Source organism: Hypanus sabinus, chromosome 4 (assembly GCF_030144855.1).
Source record: "Hypanus sabinus isolate sHypSab1 chromosome 4, sHypSab1.hap1, whole genome shotgun sequence".
Classification (NCBI taxonomy): Eukaryota; Metazoa; Chordata; class Chondrichthyes; order Myliobatiformes; family Dasyatidae; genus Hypanus; species Hypanus sabinus.
Window position 1 is genome coordinate 102,406,748 of NC_082709.1, and position 21,986 is coordinate 102,428,733.

General features: G+C 42.6%; 1 protein-coding gene across 2 annotated transcripts in view; it reads left to right on the plus strand.

Annotated features, from left to right (window-relative positions):
* grtp1a (growth hormone regulated TBC protein 1a) overlaps positions 1 to 21,986 on the plus strand; it is an 84,724-nt gene that overhangs the window by 41,863 nt on the left and 20,875 nt on the right. Inside the window, exons 4-5 of one of the 2 annotated variants that reach the window (XM_059967766.1) lie at positions 155 to 279; positions 17,106 to 17,202. In XM_059967766.1, the coding sequence (XP_059823749.1) occupies positions 155 to 279; positions 17,106 to 17,202 (222 nt within the window). The remainder of the gene's footprint in view (positions 1 to 154; positions 280 to 17,105; positions 17,203 to 21,986) is intronic. The other variant, XM_059967767.1, reaches the window with a different exon arrangement.

Genomic DNA, 21,986 nt, shown 5'->3' on the forward strand with positions numbered 1-21,986 from the left:
TGGATTCAAAATTCAAGATTGTCATTCAATCTTGATTCAATGAGGATTGGATCTGATTCAATATGAAATGACATTTAATGATGCCTTGAGGACCTTGGATTATTTCATCCAGTCACACTGAAAGAACAACACAAATAACCTTTTTTGTTTGCAGACATTAACAGAACATTCCCTGACAATGTACAGTTTCGCAGAACAGCTAATCCCTGCCTACAGCAGCCACTTTTCAATGTTTTAGTGGCATATGGAAATCACAACAAAGCAATTGGCTATTGCCAGGTATGTAACATCTGCTCTTTAAATGTTGTGCCAACATCAGTGTGTAACGTTTGGTATTTAAAATGGTGAGTTTTCAAGATGGTGTAGAGGTGAAGGCCTTAGTTGCAAAATCTGCTTGTCATCCTTGATGAATGAGGAAGGTTTATCCAAGGATATAGAATTTGGGGAATAAATTAATTCTCATTTAAGTTGGTAAACAACATCCCCGTGATTATTTTTTATAGCTGCACAGACCAACCATTGCTTTGAGAAGGAAGATTTTTTTTTACACAATCTAAAAACTGTGTAGCACTTTACTTAGAAGAAAATTCCAGCTGCACAGCAACAAAGGCTTTCTGTGCAGGAACGCTTTAGTTACTGTGTGGCCTCACATGCAGCTTAGAGGGAGCAGCGTAAATTGGTCTATTATAGTCGTGTATACTGTACACATATACTTTACATTACCACACATACAGATCACATTTCATCACGCCAGTGTGTCAAGGTGGTACAGCGGAAAGTAATAACAATGCAGAGAAATGTTACACTTACAGGGAAAGTGCAGGGCCACAGGGAGTTGGAGTATGAGGTCAAGAGTCCATCTTATCATAGTAAGAAGCATACAAACTTTATTATCTAGAGATACGGCTCTTCGAGCTGTGCCAGCCAGCAGCCCCAAATTCCATCCTAGCCTAATCACAGGACAAGTTAAATTACAATGACCAACTAACCCACTAATTGATTCATCTTTGGACTGTGGGAGGAAACTCGTGTGCTTCATGGAAAGGATGTACAATTTTTTTTACAGATGGTGTAGGAATTGAAGTACAAACTGAGCTGTAGTAGTGTCGCGTTAACCACTATGCTATTGTGGCCCTGATCTCGGGGGAAAAATGGCATTTGTGCAGCTCGAGATGCCAAGATCAGTATCTAATCCCTAGATCTAGATCTGCACAAATGCTGAGCTGGTGTCCAGAAGTCTTTTGCAGAGTGAACAGTAAAGGACGAGCAGTATGGAAGTGAGAGAATAAAGTTAAAACTTTAGTGTCCATGGAAGGTTAAGCAATTTGCTTTCTGGGATTTACATTTAAGTTCTGGTTAGTGTGCAAATCTGGTGAGTGATTTGATGGAATCAACCTGTCTCACTCAGTGCTTTTACTTCCCTGTTTTTGGTCTTGCTGTCTCTGTTCGTCATAACATTGCTTTGTGTAAAAGTGTTCATTGTGTGCTGTATGACACTTGTAGCCTTCTACCCAACCATTCCTTAAGGCATCAGTTCCTGACCCCCACTGTCATGTGTGATGGTTGGAGAGAATATATCCTCAAATCCCCTCTAATCTAACCAAATTCAATCTATGCCTTCATCGTTAATCTATTTGTAGAGAGAAATGGGCTCTCTTTAATCACTCTGCTGATAATCACACTCATAATGATACACCTCCAGACTTCTAGGTATCAAACGCCCCTAGTCTTTCATTGAACTAACTTTCTACAGCCTAGTACTGTCCTTGTGAATCTCCCCTGCACCCTCTTTAGTGCTGTTACATCCTCCATGCAGTTCTATGTGCACTGACAGTGATGGTGTTACTGATTTGGGGAAATGTGTTTGACAGCACTAAGGCTGACAATGTTATGTTCAGAATAGGAGCCCACTGAAAGGCTCCTGGCTCTGTAGTGAGGAAAGGTTTCAATCTGGGTGACTTGGCAATTCTGTACAGTCACCAACCAGGCACAAAATTTATTTTTTCTATTTTCATTCAAAGAATAAATTGTAAGAATTTTGCAGTAGAAAACAATGTTAATTAGTTTCATTTTTAACTCTTTCAAAAAAAAAACAAGTTTTGATCATTTCAAACTGCGCTTCAAGAATCATGTTGCAAGATCAGGTTTGGTGTTCCTAAGTTTTGCAAAAGCTTAGCAGTTTTGGTCACCTAGTTACAGGAAGGATATTAATAAGGTTGAAAGAGTGCAGAGAAGGTTTACAAGGATGTTGCCGGAACTTGAGAAACTGAGTTACAGAGAAAGGTTGAATAGGTTAGGACTTTATTCCCTGGAGCATAGGAGAATGAGGGGAGACTTGATAGAGGTGTATAAAATTATGATGGGTATAGATAGAGTGATTGCAAGCAGGCTTTTTCCACTGAGGCCAGGGGAGAAAACACAGAGGCCATGGGTTAAGGGTGAAGGGGGAAAAGTTTAAAGGGAACATTGGGGGGGGGGCTTCACGCAGAGAGTGGTGGGAGTGTGGAATGAACTGCCAGATGAAGTGGTGAATGCAGGTTCACTTTTGACATTTAAGAAAAACTTGGACAGGTATGTGGATGAGGGGTTTGGAAGGATATGGCCCAGCTGCAGGTCAGTGGGACTGGGCAGAAAAATGGTTTGGCACAGCCAAGAAGGGCCAAAAGGCCTGTTTCTGTGCTGTAATGTTCTATGGTTCCATGTGTCCTTAAGGCATTAAAGGGACCATATTTTGTTTAATCATACAAGGGTGTGGTCTTTGCAAGCTGAGCCAGGGTTAAATTGCGCAGCCTAAAAGCCTTTTAGAACGTGGTGATAACGATGGCTGGTGAATTGCCTTTGACGTATGGATATAGCAATGGTGCTCTAAGGGAGGTGGTTGTACAGAGAACTATATTCTCTTCACTCCCTTGAGATTGTACCACTTGCCTACACTGGGGACAACTTGCACTGGGCGTCTTTGGAATGTGGCACCCAGGAGAATCCTACGTGGTCACGGGAAGAACGTGCAAACTCCACACAGGAGCCAACAGAGTTCATTACTGAACCTAGATCACTGGGGCAGAGAGGCAGCAGCTTTACACTGATATCTGTTGCATTGAACTGCTGCTGCTAAGTTAACAAATTTCATGTCACATGCCAGTAATAATAAACCTAATTTTGATATCTTGATTCTTCAGTTCTTGTCTTCCAGAGCATAGCATGTGAAAGAGCTGCAGCTTTCAAAGGCATTAATAACATTCAAGATTATTTCTTCGTTCACTCATGTCATGTTTAATACTTGTTAAAGTGTTAATGGTCTTATAAAACTGTATTAGGCCCATTGTGTCTGCTCCACCATTCTATCATGGCTAGTTTTATTATCCCTCTCAACCCCACTTTCCTGCCTTTTCCCCAGATCCTTTGACAGCCTAATTAAGAATATATCAATCTCTGCTTTAAATATACTCAAATGACATGGCCTCCACAGCCACCCATGGCAAGATTCACCACCCATTGGCTAAAGAACTTTCTCATTTCTATTCTAGATGGATATCCCTCTATCTGAGGATGTGCCCTCTGGTCCTAGACCCATTCACTATAGGAAGCATTTTCTGCACATTCACTCTATCTAGGACTTTCAATATTCAATAGGTTTCAATGAGATTACCCTCATTCTCTAAACTCCAGCGAGTACAAGCCTAGAACCATCAAATGCTCCTCATGGGTTAACCCTTCTGTTCCCAGAATCATTCTTGTGCACCACCTCTGGAGCCTCTCCAATGCCAGCACATTTTTTTAAGATAAGGGGCTAAACTGCTCACAATACTCCAAGTGCAGAACAACCAATGCTTTATACAGCCTCAGCATCATGTCCTTTCTTATGTATTTGAGTCCTCTCAAAATGAATGCTAACATTGCATTTGCATTCCTTACCACCCACACAACATGCAAATTCCCTAAAGTTTAATTTGCAAACTCCCCATTTAGAACATAGTCTGTGTTTTACTTCCTTCCACCAAAATGTATGACTATGCACTCCCTACACTATATTCCATCTGCCAGTCCTTTGCCCATTCTCCTAGTCAAATTATGTCAAAGTCCTCCTTCCACCTATCTTTCTATTGTCTGCAAACTTGGCCACAACACCAGCAATTCTGTCATTCAAAGCATTGACATTATAACAAGGAGGGGGAAAACTGTCCCAATACCAACCTCAATGGAACAGCGCTTGTCACTTTATAGAATAGGCTGACTTTATTCCTAATCTCTGCTTCCTGCCAGTCTGCCAATTTTGTATCCGTGCTAGTATCTTTACTGTAATACCATGGGCTGTTAACTTGACAAGCAGTCTCATGTGCAGCACCTTGTCAAAATTTTTCTGAAAACCCAAGCATCCACTGACTCCTTTGTCTATCCTGTCTGTTCATTCCTCAAATAATTCTAATGGATTTGTCAGGCAAGATTGTCAATTATGGAGACCATGTTGACTTTGACCTGCTTTATCACAAGACCGTAAGATATAGGAGCAGAATTAGGCCATTTGGCATATTGAGTCTACTCTGCCATTTCATCGTGGCTGATCCATTTTTCCACAGATTCCATCTCCTGCCTTCTCTCTCCTCTCCCTTCCCCACTCTCCACCCATATCAGACCCTGACCAATCAAGAATCTTTGAACTCTGCCTTAAATATACATAAAGACTTGGCCTCCACAGCTGCGTGTGGCAGTGAATTCCACAGATTCACCAGTCTGGCTAAAGAAATCCGTCCTCGCCTCCATTCTGAAAGGACATTCCTCTATTCTGTTCTATAGTCTTAGACTCTCTCACTATAGGGTAATCTCTTCCAAGTCCACTCTGGCAAGGCTTTTATCTATTTGATGGATTGTGTTTCTAAGTACCCTGAAAATGTGAATAATGAACTCCAACATCTTCCCCACCTCTAAAGTCAGGCTTACTGGCCGCCTTTTCTTTTCTTCTGCCTCTCTCCCCTCTTAGAGCAGAGTGACGTTTGTAATTTTCTAGTCCTCCAGAATCTAGTGATTCGTGAAAGATACTTATTCATATCTCCACAATCTTCAGCTACTTTTTTCAGCATCCATTTGATCAAGGTAAATTACCTACCTTCAGACCTTTCAGCTTCTGGCAATCACTCTTCTTCCTGAATTTCTGGCATACTACTAGTGTCTTCCATGGCAAAGACTGACGCAAATACTTATTCAGTTTGTCTGCCATTTTTGTTATCCCCCATTACTACCTCGGCAGTGAAAATTTTGAACAGTACAACATCCACTTTATACCTGGGGTGGGGGATCCGTATCCTCGTTGATATTGATGGCTAGCTTCCCTCCTTATTTAATCTTTTTCCTTATGGGTTTTTAACTTGCCTTCTGTTCACTTTTCTGCGGCAGTTTAACGGGGACACAACTGCACAAGCGTGTGTAAGTCGGACCGTGAGGCAGCGGGAGTATTTGAAGAGAGCAGTTTGTGGAAGTAGGTCATTTTCTGCGACAGTTTAACGGAGACACGACTGCGCAAGCGCATGTAAGTCAGACCGTGAGGCAGTGGGAGTATTTAAAGGGAACAGTTAGACGGAGCGGGCGACGGAGTAGAGAGTAGAAAGGCTTTGTCTCCAGAGGCTGAGGACGAGCTTCACTCCAAGTGAGGTAAGGCCGGGTAAGTTCCTTTCAAAGGAGAAAGTTTCAAAAGTTGAGGCAAAAGTTGGGTAGGTCATGGCAGCTGAGATCGGCCCTGTGGTTTGTTCATCCTGCAGCATGTGGGAAATCAGTGATGCTTCCAGTGTCCCTGACGACTATGTATGCAGGAATTGTGTCCAGCTGCAGCTTCTGGCAGACCGCATTGAGCGTCTGGAGCTGCGATTGGATTCATACTGGAGCATCCACGATGCTGAGGAAGTCGTGAATAGCACATTTAGTGAGTTGGTCACACTGCAGGTAAAGGCTACACAGGCAGAAAGGGAAGGGGTGGTCACTAGTCAGCATAGCAGTAGGCAGGTAGTGCAGGAGTCCTCTGGGGTCATCACCCTCCTAAACAGATATACTGTTTTGGATACTGTTGGGGCAGATGTCTCATCGGGGAAGGCAGCAGCAGCTGAATTCATTGCACCATGGGTGGCTCTGTGGCACAGGAGGGAAGGAAAAGGAGTGGGAGAGCTTTAGTGATAGGGGATTCGATTGTAAGGGGAATAGACGCGTTTCTGCGCCGCAAACGAGACTCCAGGGTGGTATGTTGCCTCCCTGGTGCAAGGGCCAAGGATGTCTCTGAGCGGCTGCAGGACATTCTGGAATGGGAGGGTGAACAGCCAGTGGTACCAACGATATAGGTAAAAAAAAACGGGATGAGGTCCTACAAGGTGAATTTAGGGAGTTAGGAGATAAACTAAAAAGTAGGACCACAAAGGTAATAATCTCTGGATTACTACCAGTGCCACGTGCTAGTCAGAGTAGAAATAGGAGGATATTTCAGTTGAATTACGTGGCTTGAAAAATGGTACAAGGCGGAGGCATTGGATTAAATTTCTGGGGCATTGGAACCAGTTCTGGGGGAGGTGGGACGGTCTGCACCTGGGCTGGACTGGAACCAATGTCCTAGGGCAGGAGTGTCAAACTCATTTTAGGTCACGGGCCGGATTGGGCAAAATGCAGCTTCATGCGGGCCGGATCAGTCGGGCGCGTGCGAACGCAGCTTTCATTGCCTCCGTTTTTTCAGCCTGTTCTCATGTGTCTCAGTCTCTGCTATAATTACAAAGTGTTTCACTTCACAAATTCCGTTTCTTATGAAGAATACTGCTGAGCAAGCATTATTTTTATGACTGGTATTAACTTACAATCATAGGCTTCGTATCGCCGGGCCATTAATAATTAAAATAATAGATCTATCTAAAATGATCTTGTGGGCCGGATATAATTGTACGCCGGGCCGGATATGGCCCGCGGGCCTTGAGTTTGACACCTATGTCCTAGGGGGAGCGTTTGCAACTGCTGTTCAGGAGGATTTAAACTAATGTGGCAGGGGGATGGGAACAACTGCAGAGAGACAGAGGGGTGTAAAATGAGGGTAGAAACAAAAAGTAGTAAGGTGAAAAGTAAAAGTGGCAGGCAGGCAAATCCAGGGCAAAAAGCACTTTTCAACATAATTGTATAAGGGCTAAGAGTGTTGTAAGAACAAGCCTGAAGGCTTTGTGTGTCAATGCGAGGAGCATTCGTAACAAGGTGGATGAATTGAATATGCAGATAGTTTTGAATGAATATGATATAGTTGGGATCACAGAGACATGGCTCTAGGGTGACCAAGGATGGGAGCTCAACATTCAGGGATATTCAATATTCAGGAGGGATAGACAGGAAAGAAAAGGAGGTGGGGTAACATTGCTCGTTAGAGAGGAGATTAACGCAATAGAAAGGAAGGACATTAGCTTGGAGGATGTGGAATCGATATGGGTAGAGCTGCATAACACTAAGGGGCAAAAAACGCTGGTGGGAGTTGTGTACAGGCCACCTAACAGTAGTAGTGAGGTTGGGGATGGCATTATACAGGAAATTAGAAATGCATGCAATAAAGGAACAGTAGTTATAATGGGTGACTTCAATCTACATATAGATTGGGTGAACCAAATTGGTAAGGGTGCTGAGGAAGAGGATTTCTTGGAATGTATGCGGGATGGTTTTCTGAAGCAACATGTCGTGGAACCAACTAGAGAGCAGGCCATTCTAGATGGGGTATTGAGCAATGAGGAAGGGTTATCTTGTCGTGCGAGGCCCCTTGGGTAAGAGTGACCATAATATGGTGGAATTCTTCATTAAGATGGAGAGTGACATAGTTAATTCAGAAACAAAGGTTCTGAACTTAAAGAAGGGTAACTTTGAAGGTATGAGACATGAATTAGCTAAGATAGACTGGTAAATGATACTTCAAGGGTTGACGGTGGATGTGCAATGGCAAGCATTTAAAGATCGCATGGATGAACTACAACAATTGTTCATCCCAGTTTGGCAAAAGAATAAACCAGGGAAGGTGATGCACCCGTGGCTGACAAGGGAAATTAGGGATAGTATCAAGTCCAAAGAAGAAACATATAAATTAGCAAAAAAAAAGCGGCACACCTGAGGACTGGGAGAAATTCAGAGACCAGCAGAGGAGGGCAAAGGGCTTAATTAGGAAAGGGAAAAAAGATTATGAGAGAAAGCTGGCAGGGAACATAAAAACTGACTGTAAAAGCTTTTATAAATATGTAAAAGAAAAAGATTGGTCAAGACAAATGTAGGTCCCTTACAGTCAGAAACAAGTGAATTGATCACAGGGAACAAAGACATGGCAGACCAATTGAATAACTACTTTGGTTCTGTCTTCACTAAGGAGGACATAAATAATCTTCTGGAAATAGTAAGGGACCGAGGGTCTAGTGAGATGGAGGAACTATGGGAAATACATGTTAGTAGGGAAGTGGTGTTAGGTAAATTGAAGGGATTAAAGGCAGATAAATCCCCAGGGCTAGATGGCCTGCATCCCAGAGTGCTTAAGGAAGTAGCCCAAGGAATAGTGGATGCATTAGTGATAATTTTTCAAAACTCCTTAGATTCTGGATCAGTTCCTGAGGATTGGAGGGTGGCTAATGTAACCCCACTTTTTAAAGAAGGAGGCAGAGAAAAACCAGGGAATTATAGACCGGTGAGTCTGACATCGGTGGTGGGGAAAATGCTAGAGTCGGTTATCAAAGATGTGATAGCAGCACATTTGGAAAGCGGTGAAATCATCGGACAAAGTCAGCATGGATTTGTGAAAGGAAAATCATGTCTGACAAATCTTACAGAATTTTTTGAAGATGTAACTAGTAGAGTGGATAGGGGAGAGCCAGTGGATGTGGTATTATTTAGATTTTCAAAAGGCTTTTGACAAGGTCCCACACAGGAGATTAGTGTGCAAACTTAAAGCACACGGTATTGGGGGTATGGTATTGATGTGGATAGAGAATTGGTTGGCAGACAGGAAGCAAAGAGTGGGAGTAAACGGGACCTTTTCGGAATGGCAGGCAGTGACTAGTGGGGTACTGCAAGGCTCAGTGCTGGGACCCCAGTTGTTTACAATATGTATTAATGATTTTGACAAGGGAATTAAATGCAGCATCTCCAAGTTTGCAGATGACACGAAGCTGGGCGGCAGTGTTAGCTGTGAGGAGGATGCTAAGAGGATGCAGGGTGACTTGGATAGGTTAGGTGAGTGGGCAAATTCATGGCAGATGCAATTTAATGTGGATAAATGTGAGGTTATCCACTTAGGTTGCAAGAACAGGAAAACAGATTATCTGAACGGCGGTCAATTAGGAAAAGGGGAGGTGCAATGAGACCTGGGTGTCATTGTACACCAGTCGTTGAAGGTGGGCATGCAGGTACAGCAGGCAGTGGAAAAGGCAAATGGTATGTTGGCATTCATAGCAAAAGGATTTGAGTACAGGTGCAGGGAGGTTCTACTGCAGTTGTACAAGGCCTTGGTGAGACTGCACCTAGAGTATTGTGTGCAGTTTTGGTCCCCTAATCTGAGGAAAAACATTCTTGCCATAGAGGGAGTACAGAGAAGGTTCACCAGATTGATTCCTGGGACGGCAGGACTTTCATATGAAGAAAGACTAGATCGACTAGGCTTATACTCACTGGAATTTAGAAGATTGAGGGAGGATCTTATTGAAACGTATAAAATTATAAAGGGATTGGACAGGCTAGATGCAGGAAGATTGTTTCTGATGTTGGGGAAGTCCAGAACGAAGGGTCACAGTTTAAGGATAAAGGGGAAGCCTTTTAGGACCGACAGAGAGTGGTGAATCTGTGGAATTCTCTGCCACAGGAAACAGTTGAGGCCGGTTCATTGGCTTTATTTAAGAGGAAGTTAGATATGGCCCTTGTTGCTGAAGGGATCAGGGGGTATGGAGAGAAAGCAGGTACAGGGTTTTGAGTTGGATGATCAGCCATAATCGTACTGAATGGCAGTGCAGGCTCGAAGGGCTGAGTGGCCTACTCCTGCACCTATTTTCTGTGTTTTTATGTTTTTCTATAAGCTTCCCAATCCCCTAATTTCCCATGAATTTTTGTTATAATCCCTCCCTTTAGCTTTTACGCTGTCTTTGACTTCTTGTCAGCCATGGTTGCCTCATCATCCCTTTGGAATATTTCATTTTCAAGATTTGTCTGTCCTGTGCCTTCTGATTTGCCCTCAGAATCTCCAGCCATTGCTGTTCTGCCATCACTCTTGATAATGACACCTTATCAACTTTGGCCAGCTCCTTTCATGCCTCTGTAATTCCCTTTACTCTGCTTTTATACTGTTACATCTGACTTTAGCTTCTTCCTTTCAAGTTGCAGGGTGAATTTTATCATTATGATCACTGCTTCCTAAAGGTTCCTTTACCTTAAGCTCTCTAATCAAAATCTGGTTTATTACACAACACCTAGTCCAGAATTTCTTTTGCCCTCATGGGTTGAACAGCAAGCTTCTCTTTTAAAAAAAAATAAATCATCATCTCATAAGCATTCTACAAATTCCCAACATTTACAAAATGAAAGGATTTGATTTTTTTTAACCAAAAGGGCCATCCCACCCTCTGTCATTTCAATGCAATGTGTATTCTTGGATGTTAAATTCCCAACTCTGAGCATCTTTAGTCACAATTCAGTGATTCCCACAAAGTCATCTGCCAATCTCTAACTGTGCTACAAGGTCATCTACATTATTCTGTATATTGTGTGTATTCATATGTAACACCTTCAGTCCTATATTCATCACCCTTTTCAATTTTGCTCCCATGTTACACTTTAATTTATCCCACTGACTGCAATTTTGCCCTGTCATCAGCCTGCTCTTCCTCGTCATCCATTGACTTGTATACCAATTGCCCCATGTTCAGTCTGGTTACTATCCCCACCAAATTAGTTTAAACCTTGCCCAGCAGCTCTAGCAAACCTGCCCGCAAGCATATTGGTCCCCTTTGGGTTCATGTGTAACCCATTTTTTTTGTACAGGTCATACCTTCCTAGAAATCTTCACCCCCCCCCCCCCCACCCTGCCAGTGGTCCAGAAATCTGGAACCCTGCCCCCTATACCACTCATTCATCATCCTTTTCCTGCCATGGCTGGCATGTCGTACTGGGAGTAATCCAGAGATTATTACCTTGGAGGTCCTGCTCTCCACCCTCTTCCCTAATTTTCTAAACTCACTGCACAGAACTTGTTCTCCTTTTCTATTTGTGTCATTGGTGCCAATATGCACCACTACATCTGGCTGCTCACCTTCCCTCTTGGACATACTGTACCCTAGCACCTGGGAGGCAACACACATTCTTTTGTGGTGACAGAATTTGCTGTCTGTCTTCCTAACGAGTCTCCTGTCACGATCACTCCATCTGACTTTACTCTTCCCTGCTGAGCTTTGGAAGTGGTTACCAGTGCCACTGGTCTGGCTGCTGCTGTAGTGCCCTGATAAAGTCACCCCAGTCTTCACCCCCCTCCCCCCCCCCCCCCCAGCAGTATCCAAAGGAATATACTTATGGCTGAGGGGAATGGCCACAGAGGAACCCTGCACTGACATATCACACTTCCTCTTCCTGTGAAAGTAAGATATCTCTCCAATACTGCTTTTCCTGATTACTGCAGATTCTGTGCTGGTAGATAAAGCAATGAACATTCTAATTTGTATGCTGGAGGAAGCAAACTTTATGTCTTTGGGATGTGATAAACTGGTTCCAACTGCCTCATGGACAGATGGTGAAAGATTTCTTGTCCTCTGTTAGAAAAGAGCATTGAAGTTCTTCCCAGTGAATGTTCGAATCTCAAGTAACAGTAAAAATACTTGCCTCTTCACAAGTTGTGGGAGCTCAAATTTTTTGCGAGCTTTCACTGCATTTTAACAGTAACCAGAAGTGGTTTAAGAAGTGGAAATGCTTTTAAATGTTACAAATTCATGAACAGTGCTTTAAATCTTAAGTCAGAATATTTGGTCTCTTGCATAAATTCATTTTCAAACTCCATGAACCTTAGAGTTCCTGCAGCTGAGTGGTTTGGAAGGCTCTTGATGCTTAGTGGTAGTTTGAATTTTATTTGTTCAGGAATTCTTGTATTTTCCACCTATTGTTATCATATGAAAGAAATGCACTTAATTGTTAAACATAACATTACAGGCTACCCCCAGTAATGATCAGGTTCTGTTTCTGCAAACATACGTGGCAGTTTTGTCCACAAGTCAGAAAATGCACAAAAAATCACTATCTGATAACCAATTCATGAAGGATCCCACCCACCTTGTTCATGGACAGTTTGTCCCACTCCCACTAGGAGGGAGGCTACATAGCATCCACAACAGGACCACCAGACTCAAAAACAATACTTTCCCCAAGCAGTAAGAGTAATCAACTCCTCCACACAGTAACCCACCCCTGCACACCCCCAAACACCACTAATATATCAATTCCTGTCAGGGTCACCTTAGCTTCTGCATGACATCACTATATGGACATAAGATCAATGTATATAAGCTATCATATGTATCTTTATTGTGTTTATATTTTGTTCTTCATCTTACTGTGTTTTTTTTGTGCTGCATTGGGTCCAGAGTAATAATTATTTCATTCTCCTTGACATTTATGCACTGGAAATGATATTAAACAATCTTGAATCTTACCTCCAGCATTAAAAGCACATGAGAGCAGTCGCTAAAAGTCGCTAAGGAGAAAGAAAGGGCAAACTAATATTTGTAGAGAGAAATGTACATTGAACTTTTGAATTTAATAATGTTATGGACGCTTGACTGTGTGGATCCATAAATTGAATATTCATAACCCAGGCACGGCTTGTATTTTTCTTAACTATGCTCCATTGAGAAAACACTGAGATGAAGGGTGTACACCAGGCAGACTGCACGGTTCCAGCTCTTGCTCCCCACCACTGATTATGCTGGCATTGAAAGGAAAGGGGAGCCAGGCTGACAGGTTTAAGGATCTTGAGCTACAAGAACTGGTTGAATGGGTGGATGGAATTATGGCAAAAAAAAGCCTACTGGGCTATTGTAGAAGTTTTTGGTTCATGAGCTGAGCTCTGAGAATGGGAGTTTGTCATAAGATTCCAATGGGAGAATTAGTGCACAGAAAGATTGAATGAGTGAGCATGGGTGAAAGGATCAGTATGGATAGTAAGAGTCCACATTACACATATGCATGTAACACATATGCATTGGCTTAATTTTCTCTCTACTTTGATACAAACTACTACTGGCAGACAAAAAAAAATAATTACCCTCTGAGTACCCCCCTTAATCCATTTGATCTGGCTACATGTTATCAGGGATATTCAATTGGTTTGTTCTGTCCTTCCAGACACCACCACCTCTCCTTCTAAGAGACAAGGAAAAGCTCCAGAGCTAAGATATTAACTGTTTTTCTCTCCATGAATGCTGCCAGGTGTTTATTTTATTGTCACATTTCCAGATTCTGCAGTCTTGTTTATGATTCCCAAATTAAACCTCAATTATTTAGGATGCTTCACTTGTGGCTCTTATAGGAGTTTTGCCAAAATTTAAACCATCAAATTTGTATTTTAACTTCTCATGACATTTCTTTTAATTCGATAAAATATAGGAGCAGAATTGGGCCATTTGGCCCATTGGGTCCCTGCCATTTCATCGTGGCTGATCCATTTTCCCTCTCGGTCCCAATCTCCTGCCTTCTCCCCATATCTCTTTGTGCCCCAAGTAATCAAGAATCTACTGACTTCTACCTGAAATATACCCAATGACTCTGCCTCCACAGCTACCCATGGCAACAAGTTCCACAGATTCAGCACTTTTTGGTTAAAGAAATTCCTCATCTACATTCTAAAAGGATGTCCCTCTGTTCTGAGGCTATGTCCTCTGGTCTTAGGAAACATCCTTTCCACATTCACTCTATCAAGGCTTTTCAACATTAGATGGTTTCAATGAGGTCTGTGAGGTCTGCCCTCATTCTTCTGAATTCCAGTGAGTACAGGCCCAGAGCCATCAAATAATTTTCATGAGCCTCCTTTGAACCCTCTCCAGTGTAAGCCCATCCTTTCTTAGACAAGGGACCCAAAACTGCTCATAATACTCTGAGGTCTCACCCACGCTTTCTAAAGCTTCAACATAACATCCTGGCTTTTATATTCTAGTCCGCTCTAAATGACTGCTAACACTGCATTTGCCTTCCTCACCACTGACTCAAACTGTAAATTAACCTTTAGGGAATCCTGCATGAAGACTCCCAAGTCCTTTTGCACAACAGATTTTTGAATTTTCTCTTTATTTAGAAAAGTTTATGCTTTTATTCTGTCTGCCACTTTGCCCATTCTCCTAAACTCTGTCCTTCTGTAACCTTTCTACTTCCTCAAAACTGCCTGCCCTTCCATCTATCTTTGTAGTGTCCACAAACTTGGCCATAAAACCATCAATTCCCTTATCCAAATCATTGACATACAACGCAAGAAGAAGTAGAGTTTCTGAGCCATCAAACACTCCTCATGTGACAAGCCAACACAGACTCCTGTGGAACACCACTAGTCACTGGTAGCCAACATAAAAAGGCTCCTTTTATTCCCACTCTTTATCTCCTGCCAATCAGCCACTGCTCTATCCATGCTATAATACCATGGGCTTTTAACAAAGACCTTCTGAAAATCCAAGTACACATCATCCACCGATTCTCCTTTATCTATCCTGCTTGCTATATCTTAAAAGAATTCAAACAGATTTATCAGGCAAGGCATTTCCTTGAGGAAACCATGCTGACTGCAGCCTATTTTATCGTATATTTCCAAATACCGTTAACCACATCCTTAATCAATTCCAACGTCTTCCCAACCATTGAGCTTAGGCTAACTGGCCTGTAATTTCCCTTCTTTTGCCTTCCTCCCTTAAAGAGTGGAGTGACATTTTCAATTTTCCAGTCCTCCAGAAACATGACAGCATCAGTTGATTTTTTTTTTTGAAAAATCATTAATAATGCCTCCACAATTTCTCTAGCCATCTCTTTCAGAATCCTGGGCTGTGCACCACCCTGTCCATATGACTTATTTCCCTTCGAACCTTTCACTTTCCCAAAATCCTTCTCCCTAGTAATGGCAATTTCACCCACTTCTGTCCCCTGACACTCTCAAACTTTTGGCATACTGCAAGTGTCTTCCACAGTGAAGGCTGACACAAATTATTTGTTCAGTTTGTCCACCATTTCCGTGTCCCCCATTACTACTTCTCCAGCATCATTTTCCAGTGGTCTGATATCTACTCTAACCTCTCTCTATACTTTATATCTGAAGGAACTTTTGATATTCTCTTTAATATTATTGACCAGCTTACTTTCATACTTCAGCTTTTCCTTTGACCTTTTTAATTGCCTTCTGTGGTTTTTAAAACTTCCTAATCCTCTAACTTCCCAATAATTTTTGCTCTATTATATGCCCTCATTTTGACTTTTATATTGGCTTTGACTTCTTTTGTCAGCCACGGTTGTGTCATCCTGCCTTTATAATACTTACTTGGGATGTACAGTGGCATGCAAAAGTTTGGGCACCCTGGTTAAAATTTCTGTTACTGTGAATAGTTAAGTGAATAGAAGATGAACTGATCTCAAAGTCATAAAGTTAAAGATGAAACATTCTTTTCAACATTTTAAGCAGGATTAGTGTATTATTTTTGTTTTGTACAATTTTAGAGTGAGAAAAAGGAGAGGAGCACCACGCAAAAGTTTGGGCACCCCAAGAGATTTGAGCTCTCAGATAACTTTAACCAAGGTCTCGCCTTAATTAGCTTGTTAGGGCTATGGCTTGTTCACAGTCATCATTAGGAAAGGCCAGGTGATGCAAATTTCAAAGCTTTATAAATACCCTGACCCCACAAACCTTCTCCCCTAAGCAGCTGCCTAGCACTCTGAAAATTAAAATAATTGATGCCCACAAAGCAGGAGAAGGCTATAAGAAGATAGCAAAGCATTTTCAGGTAGCTGTTTCCTCAGTTCGTAATGTAATTAAGAAATGGCAGTTAACAGGAATGGTGGAGGTCAAGTTGAGGTCTGGAAGACCAAGAAAACTTTCCGAGAGAACTGCTCATAGGATTGCTAGAAAGGCAAATCAAAGCCCCCATTTTGATTTTAAAAAGATCAAAAAGACCTTCAGGAAGATTTAGCAGACTCTGGAGTGGTGGTGCACTGTTCTACTGTGCAGCAACACTTGCACAAATATGACCTTCATGGAAGAGTCATCAGAAGAAAACCTTTCCTGCGTCCTCACCACAAAATTCAGTGTCAGAAGTTTGCAAAGGAACATCTAAACAAGCCTGATGCATTTTGGAAACAAGTCCTGTGGACTTGTTAAAACTGAACTTTTTGGCTGCAATGAGCAAAGGTATGTGTGGGGAAAAAAGGGTGCAGAATTTCATGAAAAGAACACCTTTCCAACTGCTAAGTATGGGGTAAATTGATTATGCTTTGGGCTTGTGTTGCAGCCAGTGGCACGGGGAACATTTCACTGGTAGAGGGAAGAATGAATTTAATTAAATACCAGCAAATTCTGGAAGCAAACATCACATGGCCCCTGACCTAAACATCATTGAAAATCTGAATAGGCCTCCAAAGAGCAGTGCATGCAAGATCGCCCAAGAATCTCACTGAACTAGAAGCCTTTTGCAAGGAAGAATGGGCAAAAATTCCCCAAACAAGATTCTTAGCTGGCTACAGAAAGCGTTTACAAGCTGTGATACTTGCCAAAGGGGGTGTTACTAAGTACTGACCATGCAGGGTGCCCAAACTTGCTTTGGGCTCTTTTTCTTTTTTGTTAGTTTGAAACTGCAAAAGATGGAAAAGATTGCTTAAAATATTAAAGAAATGTGTCATTTTAACTTTATGCCTTTTGGAAATCAGGTCATCTTTTACTTGCTTAGTTATTCACAGTAACAGAAATTTTGACCAGGGGTGCCCAAACTTTTGCAGGCCACTGTATATATCCTGTGCCTTCCGAATTGCTCCCAGAAATTCTAGCCATTGCTGCTCTGTCATCATCCAGTAATTTTCATTGGCGTTTCCTTCTGGATAACGTAATTTGTCATTGCTTTATTTTTCAGGGGATGAATTTTATTGCTGGCTACTTGCTTATAGTGACCAAGGATGAAGAGAAGTCCTTCTGGTTGTTAGACTCTCTGATTAAGAAGATAGTACCAGGTATGCCAGCTGAAAATGTGCCTATTACTGTGCCAATATCACTTCTCCCCTTTTTAGCTTTTCACACTGCTACTTAAAAATGGCAATATATAGATTAAATTATATTTTTGGAAGAATTGGGTTTCCAGACGTGATCAGAAACTTAAAACCAAAATGGAAAATACTGGAAATGCTCTGCAGGTTGGGCCACATCTGAGCAACAGTTAACATTTCAGTTTATTTTATTTAGAGATACCGTGTGGAACAGGCCCTTCCGGCCCAATGAGCCATGCAATTCAGCAATCCACCAATTTAACCCTTGCCTAATCACTGCTCAGTTTACAATGAGCAGTTAACCTATTAACCAGTATGCCCTTGGACTGTGGGAGAAAACCACACAGTCATGGGAACAATGTACAAACTCCTTACTGACAGCACCGAAATTGAACTCTGAGATGTAATAGCGCCATGATAACCGCTATGCTATCATGTCTTCAGTTTGACCAGACTTCCTCAGTACTGCGAAGGAGACAAAAGAAGCTTGTTAAGCTACAGGGTCAAGAGGACATCCTAATCGAGTAAAATCAGTGAATGTGGGATAAGCAGTAAACAAGGTTATCTTATCAGTGGGTGAATGGAAACAGAGTGAGAATGTTGGGTGTTGAATTGAACAGAACAGGAAGACGAGCGGTGGTTTAGGCTAGACACATCCTACACTCCGAAACAAAGGGAAAAAAAACAAACATGGCACAGATGGATGACTGATAGACTGAGAAATCAAGTTGCAAAATTTGAACAGATGCTTGGAGTTGAGGTGTGCCAGGCTCAATGAGAGAACCAAACCTGCACTGTCAGAGGAGAGCATCTTGGAAGATGGAGCCAAAGGGTATTATCCGGCTGGTGGCTTGTTCATCCTACCATTGGGTGGAATGGCTGGTAGAGTGGCTGCCTCACAGCTCCCAAGTCCTGAGATCAGTTCTGTATGTGTGGAGTTTGCATGTACTTCTATAACTAAATGGGTTTCCTCCAGCTGTTCTAGTTTCTCTCACATCCCAAATGTGTGCTGGTTTGTAAGTTAACACCGTTGTAAATTGCCCCTAGTGTGGAGGTGAATGGTAGAATTGGGTTGGAAATCATGTAATGTTTCATGTACATTCTGTTGGGCCCAGGGCAGGTCCTTGGAGATGTTGACACTCAGAGAATCTTGAAGCTGCCACCCTCTCCACCACTGACCTCTTGGTGAGGGCTGATGTGTGTTCTCCCATCTCCCCATCCTTGACATCCACAATCAACATTCCTTGCTCTTGTTGATGTTGAGTGCAAGGTTGTTGTGATCTCACTCAACCAGCTGACCTCTCTCACTCCTGTATGCCTCCTCGTTGCCACCTGAGATTTTACTGGTAGTGGTGATGCCTACACATTTATTGATGGCATTTGAGCTGTGCTTAGCTTGTAGTTATGTGTAGACAGTATAGCCGTGGGCTTAGCATGTAACCTTGAGGTATGCCAATGTTAATTGTGAGTGAGGAGGAGATGCTATTACCAATCCACACTGACTGTAGTCTCTCTCAGGAAGTCAAGGATCCTGTTACAGAGGCCCAAGCTTAGAAACTTGGTGATTAGTACTGCGCGGATAATGGTGTTGATGAGTATGTGGGGAGAATTAACATGGGTTGTGGTGTGATCATCTTGGTATATGTGCTTAATCATCTGTGTGGACTGGCTGGGCAGACAAGCCTGCCTCCATGCTGCATCTCTTAACAGGGTGTGTATAATGCTTAGTTTGGTCCACCCCACTGCACTGAGTTGGTACATGGTGACTATATTGTGACCTTGTATTTCAATTGTTTACATGGTGTTTTCACCCATGTCAGTCAGGGTGGCAGTGGAGCTGAGCAGGGTAACTTGTGTAATGAAGTCAAAGGACCCTCCTGACCTCAAGGTCTTGAAAACACTGAAGAAATGTTGAGTATCTAGCTGCTGAGCCTCATACTCCTTCCACCTATCGACTGTTGTTTAGGTGACAAGACCCAAGGGGCTGATAGTTCCATCTCATTCACAAGTGCACAGCCTCACTGCCACATTTGGGAAGAAGAGGATGTGTCAGGGAATCCCAGAGAAGTTGGAGCTGTGACCAACTTCAAAGACCATATCTGTCTGTGGGTAAATACAAGTCAAGGTGTTCATATACAGTGTCAAGTAGTGAGGTACAGGTGCAGTGAAGAATGTGCAGCTGCCCACAGTCACGTAGTTACAGACAACATGATTATACATTAGCCAAGAATTAGACAAGACTGAATAAAGAAAATTACTTTTTGCATTAAGATCTTGTTTTGCACAAAAAACGCAAGTCCATGGTAGTGCGTGAGATGATGGTAGTGCTCTGTTGTTGAAGTAGGGTTAAAGTTGTATATGATCTGTTCAGAACCTGATGGTTGTAGGAAAGTAGCTGTGCTGAACCTGGTGTTGTGAGACTTCAGGTTTCTACTCCTCCAGAGAGGTTTCTGCAAAGGAAAGTCACCAGCTAGACATTCCACAAGTGCTCCCAGTCACTGCTAGAGTCACAGTATGGATTGTATCCATCTAGAATTATAGTGGACATGATTTTCATTAGGTGACAGCTCCGGAGGAGTGTAGGGAGCAGTATCAACAACTACACGGATTTTTATGCAACCTTTTAATGCTCAGTTTTCTTTTAACTCATGCCAAACTTCTCAAATTTGTTTCCATTGTATGTTTGGATCTTGATGGTGTGCAAGCTGTGATCTTAACCGACGGTTTGACAATGCACTTAATTCCTGAGCATACTGGTGTTGGGTGAGGCTGTGTCATTGCCCAATGTGTTACCAATCTTTCTCATGGTAAGATTGCACCTTGCCTCCAGCAAAGGTCGCAATGCAATGGATCTGGTCATTAAGCTGCAGTCACAGCTGATTCTTACACATGTACATTTGGAGTCTGATTCCCAAGTCTGGATGCAGGCTCCTGTCCCAAAACTTCAGTCATTCCTTTCCCTTCCACAGATCTGCCTGGCCCTACTGAGTTCCTCCTTGTGTTCATTTTTTTTTCTTTTTTGCAATGAATAAATTGTCTTAAGGTTTGGAAATGAGACATCAGATGCAGGAATCTGGAGCACTGTATGAGCTGTAGATGAAACCTCACAAAATGCCATTCAACCAGGCTGCCCCCACTGTAAAAAAAATCACCCACCAATAGTAAAGCTCCAGAACAAGACCCTGGATAACATGGCCCCACCATGCACATCCTGAGAACCACCTCTTGTTAGTAATGTTCACTCCTGTCTCCAAATCACCAGCTATCTGACGAATTAAGTCTGAAGGTCAAAATCTTGTGGTTTACCAGGCAGCAGTGACAGCTATCCTTCTAATAAAATAAAAGCATTGGAGAGATGCTAGCAATTTGTCTCAACAAGACTCTCCAACTCCACTGGAAGGATAAGTGGGCAGTGCTAGTGTCCTCTCTCGTCAACAGTTGTAACTTTGGGTAGTCCACATTGTCCAATAGACTCCTGAAAGAGGAATTCTTTCTAATCTCCACTACAGTGGTAAGTCTTAGAGGAAGCATTAACATCCCAGTCCCCTGAGTTATGGGAATGACAATGGATTATCTTCACTGGGAGTACATGGAAGCCCGGAGCAGATGACCAACCTCCCTTCCCCCCCCCACCTGCCCCATTCAGCATACCTCTCTCCCCCGCCCCCCCCCCCCCCCCCCAACCGATCTTGCATTAGCCACCTCTGAACTCTCAGCACTGGGACAAGCCATCTTTGATCACAAGGGACCAGCTAGCAAGTAAGTGAGAAATTAGAGGAAATGATCAACCCAAATCAGCTTTCTGCCTATCTCTAAATTCTCTTTTCAGGACCTCTTTGCTTTTCCTTCCTATGTCATTGGTACCAATGTGTACAAAGACATCTGGCTCAAATGCTGTGGACACAATCCAAGACGTCCCTGACCCTGGCGCCTGGGAGTCCCATTCATGTTCACAGAATCTCCTGATTGAGCCCCCTATACCTACCGCACCCCTCTTGTCCCTCTTTCCCTTTTGCACCATGACCTATGCTCAGTGCCAGTAACCTGGTCCCCTGGAAGGTCTCCACCCCCCCCCCCCCCAAAACAACAGTATGCTCTCTGGCTTCTCCCACAAAGCCAACGTCAATCCAGTTTACTACCTTGATTGCTGAGCGAATGAGCCTTTTTGACCAGCTTCCCATATGGGACCTTGTCAGACTTGTTGCTATGCTCACTCTTGCCATGGTGTAAGAATGATGATTTGAAGATTGGACTCTCACATCTGCCACACCCTCACCTTTTAGTTTGGTTGTCTTTCACCCAGTTTGATTTCTACTACACCTGTTAGTTTCGGATAATCAGTCTCGTTCATTATGTCATTGATCATTAGTGTCCTGTTTGTTATCTTTGTTTAATCATGCCCAGAACTGTATTTTGTCCCATGCTCCATTGTGAAAAAATCTAAATAGTGTGGCTGTGATCAGAATGATTGAAACTTGAGCTTTTCTGTATTTTTTTTAATCCTCATAGATTTGTGATTATTAAAGGAGGTATTACTCGTGGTGTTTATTTTTGTGGTTATTACTATGTTGTGTTCTTGGTTCTGGAACTACTGAACTAAAAGCAAAGGGATTACAGTGGATCCCAGTAAATTGGGCCACTGGTTAACTGGAACCTGATTTATTTGGGACAACTTATAAGAACAAAATGCCACTTAATTGGGGCAGAAGACTATTGCTGAAAAGGTTCTAACGAGCGTCAGTTGTGTGTGT